The following is a 9,853-nucleotide window of genomic DNA, read 5'->3' as shown; positions in this document are numbered from 1 at the left end:
CTCGAGTTAAATGACATCATGGACAAAGTGGTACTTTACAGAGAAGGATGGCTTCTTTTACTCGAGTTAAATGACATCATGGACAAAGTGGTACCTTACGCAGAAGGATGACTCCTTTTACCCGAGTTAAATGACATCTTGAACAAAGTGGTACCTTACAGAGAAGGATAACTTCTTTTTGAGTGTCTTTTAGGTCCAGTCTTTGTATAAGTCTGGTCTGTTCCACTTATTCTCCCATTAACCTGAATCCAGTTCTGCAAATTATCTTCTGGTTCTGGATACTACTACAACTTGACTTGGCTACATAATTCTTGTAGACTAGGTTGTTATCTTTCTTTCCTGTAGATGTAGTTTTATATTTTCAGCTTTTTTTTTTTCATAGGTTCCATCCCCACCCACCCCTTTACCGTGTGTATCTTGACTTTGTAACTGTAACTGCTTAATTTATTTGCAGTCCAGTAACAAAATTTTGATGTTACAGCAGGTTACCGAGTTTGTAGTATAAAGTTGAGGAAAAATGCTTTTCTGTGAAATTTTATTTTTATTAATGTATGCTGCATATGATAAAAAAATCAAATGTAATTCCTGTTTCATTCTTTGATGCTGTATAAGGCTATACACTTCCTTGTTAGCTGTACTTCCATTAGTAGGAATGTGAAAAAGAAATGTGCAGTTCATATTATTTTGGTTTCTAATATTTCACCAGCTTTCAGGGAAGTTGAATGGTACTAAGCTCGTCACAGTATGGCTAAGTGTAACATATTTATATTACAATTTAGGAAACAAAAAATATGAGGTAACTATTTAATTATCTTATTAAAGACTTATCAGTTTTACCATTTTAGAGTACTATTTAAGAGATCACTGGAATTCCAAGCCACAATCTAAAACTTAAGAACTGTCAAATTCATATTGGAAAAATTGTTTAAAAAGCTTTCTTGTAAACAGCATTTTGTATATTTGCATCATCAGGGACATAAATGTTTAATTGATCAAATGAACTCTGGAAAGACCTTTGTAGAATTGACTGTGTGAAAAGATTGATTCAATTAAGTGCATCCCTAACAGACAGACTTACATCTTCCCGAGTTATTTTATTGTAAGATATTTAGTTTTTCCAGGAACCTAGGCATAGAAATTTTAACTATGAACGTTAATTACATTTTGGTTTTGAAACAGAGAAAGTATAATTTTTAAAAACCCATTGCCAGTTTTTCAATTTGTTAATGACTTCAAAAGCTGCTTAAATACCTTTGAATTTTACATATTGATTTTTAGTGCTTTCTTAATGAGACAGAATTGAAAGATTAAGCCAGGTGTTCATTCTTTTCAGTATTTCAGTCTGCCATAAGTTTCTTGCAGGTCTTTTAGTATAGACTCTATATAAGTAGTATCCATTTTTATTGTTTTTATTATCTGCAATATGGATTTTGCAGGCCTCCAAACATACCACCAGATGCAGAGTTAACGTATGAAGTGGAGGTATTTTCCGTTGAAGAAGTTGGTGAGGAAACTGATCTTCCATTGGAAGAGAGAATGAAAATAGGGTAAATCTTATAATAATTCAAGAAATAATGAAAATAACTGTTTTGCTATTTTAGCCACATGAGTGCATTAATCTTTTACTAATGCATTAGTTTTTAACATTTATCACATCTATTAAAATAATACTCAGTTTGTGTCTGTCCTGAAAATGAACACGCACCTTACTATCTAAATGTGCATGTACACACACATTTCATTTCAGCAGATGTAAACACAAGGTGGATGTAAATATATTTTAGAAGACATTTTGTACAACATATTAAAAGCTTATCAAAGTTTTTAAAAAGGTCTAATGTTAAGTTGTAAAATAACATTTTAAGTTTATTTATTGATAGTATTAAGTATGGTCAAGTTTAGTCCGACCTAAAAAGCAAAAAACATACACAAGTTACGGTGTTAATTTATCTCTTTATAGAATATAAGCCATACTTAATAAAGGCTTAACTAATGTTAGGCCTAAGTCAAGCGGACTTGTAGATTTCGGTGTCTGCGATTAGTACTCTTTTGTGTTATCCTAGAAATCCTATATTTAAAGAAGTACTGTTGCAATAAAGATACTAATTTGACTGCAAATGTTTTTGGGTCTTTGGTAGTTAAGACTAATAAGCAGAGTACTTTGTCACTTACATAGCAACTGATAAGCTTTGAAATCATACAATTACACTAGTAATATTTAGTTGCAACTGGATGAATAAACAGATTATTCAATTTCTAAAAATATTATTTTTAATCTTAAAATAGTTTGATTGTGTTACATACCATTAGGATCTTTTGAACTTTGACCTTCTAGGTTGACCTATTTGGCATTTTCTTAGCTTTCATGAATATAGTAAAATTATCAAAACTCAAAACTTGCTAGTTTTATCTTTCATGACATCATGAAAGTAATTTGTGAAATAAAAGTGCTTTTTTCAAATTTGGCTTTTGATGGTGCAATTAAAGTTTTTGGGTATAGCTCTTTCAAATTTTTTGTAATTATTCATCCTAATTAAACTACATATTGCATAAAAAATTTATTCTTAAATAAAACTAATCTTTCTGAAAGACAAAAATTTTTTGTTTCTTTTAATATCTAGGGATGAGAAACGAGAGAGGGGAAATTTTTGGTATGGAAGAGGCGATTATTCAAATGCCATACATTGTTACAGAAGGTAGTTTTTTTGTTTTTGAACTTCTGTTACTATACATTGTTGCAGAAAGTAGATTTTATTTGTGTTCTCTTGTTACTACACATTTGTACAGAATTTTTTTACTTTATTCTCTTGTTCCTTTACATTCTAACAGAATGTAGATTTTTATATTACTCTTTTGTTACATTATGTTGTTACAGAAAGTAAATTTCCGTTTATTCTCTTGTTCCTATAAATTTTTGCATAAAGTAATATTTTTTATTCTAATAACTACATTAATACAGAAGTTACTTATTTTTACTGTGTTCAATTTTAAATATGAATTTAATAGTAGTGGATCCAGAGAGTTTGAATCCCCCTATTCCAATCTCAAAAAATTAAATTCAAGTAAAAAGAAAAGGGATATGTTAGTGATAGAAATATTATATTTATTTATTTTCTGGGCTTACTTATGCTTGTATTCTTGTATGGAAAGAGGTCTAGACTATCTGTAATGTATAAATGTTTAAAGAGAACCATAAAGATATTTTCTTTCAAAATATTATGATTAATTTAAAACCCACACAGATTTTTGAAGGAGCCATTTTTACCATCCAACTTCTGTCCTCTCTATAACCCATTAGCACTTGATACAATTTGATTCTGAGGGTCACTATGTAATCCTGATTCTAACAGTCTTTACATGTGTTCTATCAGACTCAGAATAGGAGTGTCATGAATATTACAAATTGAAGAAATACATGTATAATGACATTATGATAAATATCTGTAGTAAATTTGAGTTTCTTTATGAATTGTCTTAACTAATTTAGTTGAGTCTGCCAAAGGCAAACTTAAGCTGATTAAATTTGTCTCAGTTTTATGTGGTACTAGCAAAGGTCTCCCAAATGACTCTTAATTACTTATCACAATTACGAAGAAGCAAGCTCCCAATGGTAACAGAAAGTACTGGATTTCTTATTGCTAGCTTGAATATTGGAATACTCATCAAAAATCAGTAGAAGGTTTCAGGAACTGGCTTCAACTTTCAAAAAGTCTCCAGTCTTAAGGGTAACTCTCCAATATACATTCATTTCTCCCACCCCTCCCTGTAAAAATCCTGGATCTACCCCTGGAATGCATAATGTTACAGAAGAAATTGCTGTTTTATGTTTCAGAAGGTGGAAAGTTTGGTGTCTGATACTTGCCACGTAATTAAAGTTTAAGTTTTATCATTTTGTTTCTATGAAACATCTCGGCAGTCTAATATAAAAATTGATCTGGCTGGCACGAGATTGACATATCATATTATAAACAACAGAAACCTATTGTATATAATACACAGAGAAGACAAACCCTTCTCTTGACAACAGTTAGTTTTATTTATAATAAGGAATCAAAACAAACAAGTATCATTGTAATGCTATTTCTAACATAGGTTACGTACACCAATATGAATTCACACTACTTCACAGAATCGCTTACATAGGTGAGATAATATTAACCCCTTAAACCCAAGTGGATGCTACCAGCATCAGGCCGAAAATCCCCGATTTACCCACCGGACAGTGACAGCAACAGTGACATGCAAGAGACCATGTACATGGGAGACAATACTAACGTGCAAGAAACCATGCACATGGGAGATAATACTAACATGCAAGAGACCATGTACATGGGAGATAATACTAACGTGCAAGAGACCATGTACATAGGAGATAATACTAACGTGCAAGAGACCATGTACATGGGAGACAATACTAACGTGCAAGAAACCATGCACATGGGAGATAATACTAACATGCAAGAGACCATGTACATGGGAGATAATACTAACGTGCAAGAGACCATGTACATAGGAGATAATACTAACGTGCAAGAGACCATGTACATAGGAGATAATACTAACGTGCAAGAGACCATGTACATGGGAGATAATACTAACGTGCAAGAGACCATGTACATGGGAGACAATACTAACGTGCAAGAAACCATGCACATAGGAGATAATACTAATGTGCAAGAGATTGTAGCTGTATCCTGTGGCAGACATTTTTTACAATGTGTAACCTTAACACTATTTTTGTATAAAAACCTGCATAAGTCAACATGAATTGGTAGACTTGCATGTATACATAAGAGCTCATATACTAAGTTGTAATCTGTGACACACTGGTAGTAGTTTTATATTTTGATGTCTAAACTGCAGAATGATACCATTAATAAAAATTTTTATGCATTTTATTTACTGTCAAAATTTCTTTAACTTGCAACATAATCCCAATAAAATCGGATGTGATATGAAGCCTGACGGCAATATTAATTATCCTGGAGTAGTTAAATTTAGCGCCCATTAACTTTACTACATTTTAATTTATACATTTATTACAAAGTTACAGGTTTCTTTTTATTTTACTTGTTGTATATCATTAAGATGGTGTCCCTATATCGCAGTGGATAGCGAGTTAGATTTCTAATCCGTAGGTACCGGGTTCGTTTCGCGGCAGGGATGCCACCACCATTGCCTGGTCCCAAGTCCAGGATTAAAAAGGAGGGTTGGGTGCGGGGCTAGTAACTCCGCCCCGTAAAACCAACCTGCTAAAAATTACTGCAACAACAACTTCCGTCGGTGAGGTGTTGTTGGAGCCCTATGCTCCAGTGGGAGTCTACAGGGATTTTTATTATTATATATCATTAAAATACCAGAGTTTTTTAATATTGCATTTATACTTAAAGATTTGTCTTGTAATCCACTTAAACTTTCTCATTTTTCCACAGATCTTTGGATTTTCTGGATGATGAAAAACAGGTAAAAAACAATAGAAATTTAATATAATTTGCTGATTTCTTCACGGTGGTAAGTGAAGGAAGTAGCTATACATTATTAAACAAATTCACAAAATCTTTAACAAAATACCATAATAAATAAATAATGAACATTTTTTAAGATATAATTTAACTCTGAAATGGAATTTAAAATCAAATATATTGTCTCTTCTTTTACTTCTTCTCTTTTGCTCCTTCAACTTCTTCCTCTTTTTCTAAAATATTTTTTCTTTTCTTCCCACTCTTCATAATCACTATCCTGAAACAAACCTTCAGTTCATAACCACTATCCTGACAACAAACCTTCAGTTCATAATCACTATCCTGAAACAAACCTTCAGTTCATAACCACTATCCTGACAACAAACCTTCAGTTCATAACCACTATCCTGAGAACAAACCTTCAGTTCATAACCCCTATCCTGACAACAAACCTTCAGCTCATAACCACTATCCTGACAATAAACCTTAAGTTCATAACCACTATCCTTACAATAAACCTTCAGTTCAATCACTGTTCAAAACGCTATCACAGGGAAGAAACTGTACATTTCACTAGTATTTTGTTTCTTTACACAGAACATCGCACATGACTCGTAATGTCCTGCTTTACCATGTATCGCAAACATATTAATCACAGTAAATCTTTAGTTTAATTACTGAGAGTAAAAATGTACATTGTGTCGTACTCATCTTACAGTTTTGGAAAGGTTTCTCTCTATAAATTTATTATTTCTATAGAATTAAAGTATACCATAACATGAGTGTTTAATTCATGTTACTAAGTGCTTGAAATAACAAGATTTATTTGAAGGATGTCAAGTCTCATCATTATTGGACAAGAAGTTTAAATTGTATTTTCACATCATTGTATTGCTAGAAACACACTTCAGGTAGACTTCTAAATAGACATGCAAGTTTCTGAGAATTCTGAACTGAAGAAGTTTAGTACATACAAACAACATTTAAAAATGTGTACATTTAAACCTCGTATTGAAACAATATATATATACACAGATACACAAACCCTCAGTCACACACACAGCATAACAAATGTATTTCAATTAGTACAACATTATTGTTACATTGATTTTGTTTCCATTAGGAATCCAGTAAAGTTTGACTGCCGGTTGTAGGAAGAATGTATAAAAAGCTTTGAACTGTTCTATGCTTGTTTAAAAACCATTTAAGTTTGTGGCATAATTAATGTAAGCCATGATTTCTTTATCAGTTCATGCATGTGGTATTCTACTTGCTGCACTGTAAAATCTTATTAAATAAATGTTAAAATCATAAAATTCATCAATGAATATATATATATATATATGAACAGCTTATATGCTAAACATGGTGTATATCATTCCAAATGAAACAGCCTTTGATGACATTGCTTTGATTGTGTTCACTTTTAAATAAGGTTAAAATCCTAAAAATTATATTATTCTTTTTATCTGTGTGTTTTACGGGATTAGGAAGAGGAGCCAACTAAATGTTTAAGAGGAATAGGTAGATTTTTCTACTATTTTTATCTCTTTGAGAAGTAGTTTTCTCTAAAAAATACCACATCCTGTGAAACAATGGTTCTTTGTACCATTATCTTTGATTAGAATTACACGAATCTCGTACACAGACATAGTAGAGAGGTGTTTAAAAAAATTTATATTTGAAATAACTATTTTTGTTTCCAAAAAAACTTCTACAATGCACCATTTTTAAATTTTTTTCATACTTATTCTGCTTTTATTTCCACTTGTTGTTTTTTAATATATATAAAGCTTTACAATATTCTTGAGATAGGACTTTCAGAATCCAACATCAGAGTTGCAGAAGTTATTGGACACTAGATTAAAAGTATACAACAATTTAGCAGCAGCCCAACTTAAGGTAAGTTTTGTTGAATCAAAACGGATAAAAATCGTCATTAAAAACAAAGACAATATATTTACTGGTATGTCAACAACAAATAAGCAAACCAAAACAAGTCTTTTGGGTGTTTGAATTTAAATGTAATAAAACAACTAAATGTTAAAGAAGGAAATTAAAAGTAATTTTTTATTAGATTTATTGATTTAAAACACCTAAATTCTTTACTTGTATTTGCTTGTGATTTTATTTGTCCTTGATAAATGCATACTCTGAATTTTTAGTTCAAATTGTCTTCTCCCAACAGTAAGTCTTGTTTCTTGACCTTTTATTATAGGTTTTGGTGTTTGTTTTTTGATTAGTGTACTGAAATTTTCTAACTTTTAGTAATAGAATGATGGAAAGTAAATGTGACTTTTCAAAACAACAAAAAAACTAAATTAATGTAATTGATAGTTTCAGTCTAATTCACTGTTTGTTATTTTTGATTGGGATTATTTTCAGTTTTGTTTTCTGTAACGTTGATAAATACTATAACTTTATCTTAAGTTCTTCTTGGGAGATAAGTATTTTTTGGAATATGTTGAGTTCTAAGTAATTCAGGTCACAGATGTTTGAGTAATGTTTTAAAAACTTCCACAAACAAAAATAACCATCTGAGGATACATTTTTAGTGATTTTTCTAAATCTTCTAAGAAAAAAATATTGGTTAAATAAAGTTTCTTCTCAGTACCATTAGTTTGTTTTAAACACTGGAATAAGTTCTACTTGCTTCCCAGTGGCACAGCAGTATGTCTGTGGACTTACAATGCTAGAAACTGGGTTTCGATACCCGTGGTGGGCAGAGCACAGATAGCTCATTGTGTAGCTTTGTGCTTAATTACAAACAAACAAGTTCTACTTATTAAACTGATACGTTTGCTGAACTCCCAGTGTCTGAAGTTAAAATCTTGAATTATTGGTGCTACGTTTTTTTTTCTATGCTACATTTTTCAGTAGAACAAATTATAATGTAAACTAGTTATAAGTTTTAATTTTTAACTCTATATCTATTCTTAACTTAATTTCTAGGAATCTTAATATTTTTTAGTAAGTTATGTGAATAAAAATTAAGTGTTTTTGTTAACTTCAGTATATTGTAAGGATTATGAACTGTTTATTTATTTTCTTAACCTTTGAAAAAACAAAATTTATTAGCAATGGTTTGGCTTAGGCCTACATCAGGCAGTTACTGACTGTAAACTGAATTAGAAAAATATATTACATAATTCATGAGAATGATATAACAACAATACTGAACTTAGTAGTCCTTATTATAGGTTAGCACTGAAATGTTCTTGTTTACAATTACTAATAAATATAGCTTATGTATGCCTGTACATAAGAAAAAAATCAATACAGTTGTATAAAAAATAAAGAAGACCAACTTAGCACAAGTTAGTTACTTTGTGGTATGTTCAGTTTTGTAGAATCAAGATAAGCCTATTATTAAGTGTTGGTTTGTCTCCATATAATATCATATTTTGTTTAAGCAGTCTCAGAAGAACATAGAGACACTTGAACCTAATATTTTTTTATTAGAAACTTAAAATATTGATATACAGGATGCCCCAAAAGTCTGGACCCATAGGGAAAAATACACAATTTATTCTTTATTTATTTATTACAAGCTGAAATACCCGTCAACTCATGGGGAATGTTTGAACTTAATTAAAACAATGTAAGTTTAACAACAATCATATAGTTCAAAGTAATAACTTGAACATAACTTTATCTCAAAATCATAACAAAGCCTCTTTATAAACAACATTTGCAGTTTGCTTTCCATCTACCAACAAATAAAGATTTTTGAGGTGATCCCACCCTTGGACAACCTACATCTCATTGACCATGAGAAAAGCATGGTTGTTTGAGAAACAATCCAGCAACTTTGATACTTTGACCTTGAATCCCTTTAGAATATTCAACATTGTCTAAAGTGTCAACATGCCAAGATTGTTTGAGGTTGACTGAATAGGCTGGGAGTAATTAACCAACAGGCTGTATAAAATAGAAATGGGTTAAGCTCAATTTTGACCCCCTTAGGACATTCGCCGAAGTTCATAGCGTTTACCTACAAGTTTTGGTTGAGGTTGGCCTAATAGGCTCGGATGAATTAGGGTGCAAACAAACACATTTTGACTTTATGTATATAGATCCAAATTGCATGCCATTAACAGCCGCACACACATCAATTCATAGTATACTGTGCCATAAGGGCATTTTCTTTCCTGAAATATGTACACCTGACATTAGAAATGTGTTTGTTTAACTTTAAGAATATAATGTCTATTTTCCCTATGGGTCCAGACTTCTGGGACACCCTGTATTTGATGTAAAGTGAAATAAGTGCTCTAAATTTATCTTACTCATTAACATAATAATATCAGTATGAACTGCATTTCTTATTAGAATATTGTTTGTATTTATTGTAAAGCACAATACTGTATTTTATTTATAATTATAAATAT

General features: G+C 31.1%; 1 protein-coding gene across 3 annotated transcripts in view; it reads left to right on the top strand.

Annotated features, from left to right (window-relative positions):
- LOC106467878 (peptidyl-prolyl cis-trans isomerase FKBP8-like) overlaps positions 1-9,853 on the top strand; it is a 40,960-nt gene that overhangs the window by 21,469 nt on the left and 9,638 nt on the right. For all 3 annotated transcript variants that reach the window (XM_013928261.2, XM_013928259.2, XM_022396090.1), the window contains exons 5-8: positions 1,437-1,547; positions 2,622-2,696; positions 5,433-5,463; positions 7,278-7,364. In XM_013928261.2, coding sequence (XP_013783715.1) covers positions 1,437-1,547; positions 2,622-2,696; positions 5,433-5,463; positions 7,278-7,364 — 304 coding nt within the window. The remainder of the gene's footprint in view (positions 1-1,436; positions 1,548-2,621; positions 2,697-5,432; positions 5,464-7,277; positions 7,365-9,853) is intronic.

The sequence above is a fragment of the Limulus polyphemus genome, unplaced genomic scaffold, assembly GCF_000517525.1.
Source record: "Limulus polyphemus unplaced genomic scaffold, Limulus_polyphemus-2.1.2 Scaffold2776, whole genome shotgun sequence".
Classification (NCBI taxonomy): Eukaryota; Metazoa; Arthropoda; class Merostomata; order Xiphosura; family Limulidae; genus Limulus; species Limulus polyphemus.
This window is presented reverse-complemented; position numbering and strand designations above follow the sequence as displayed.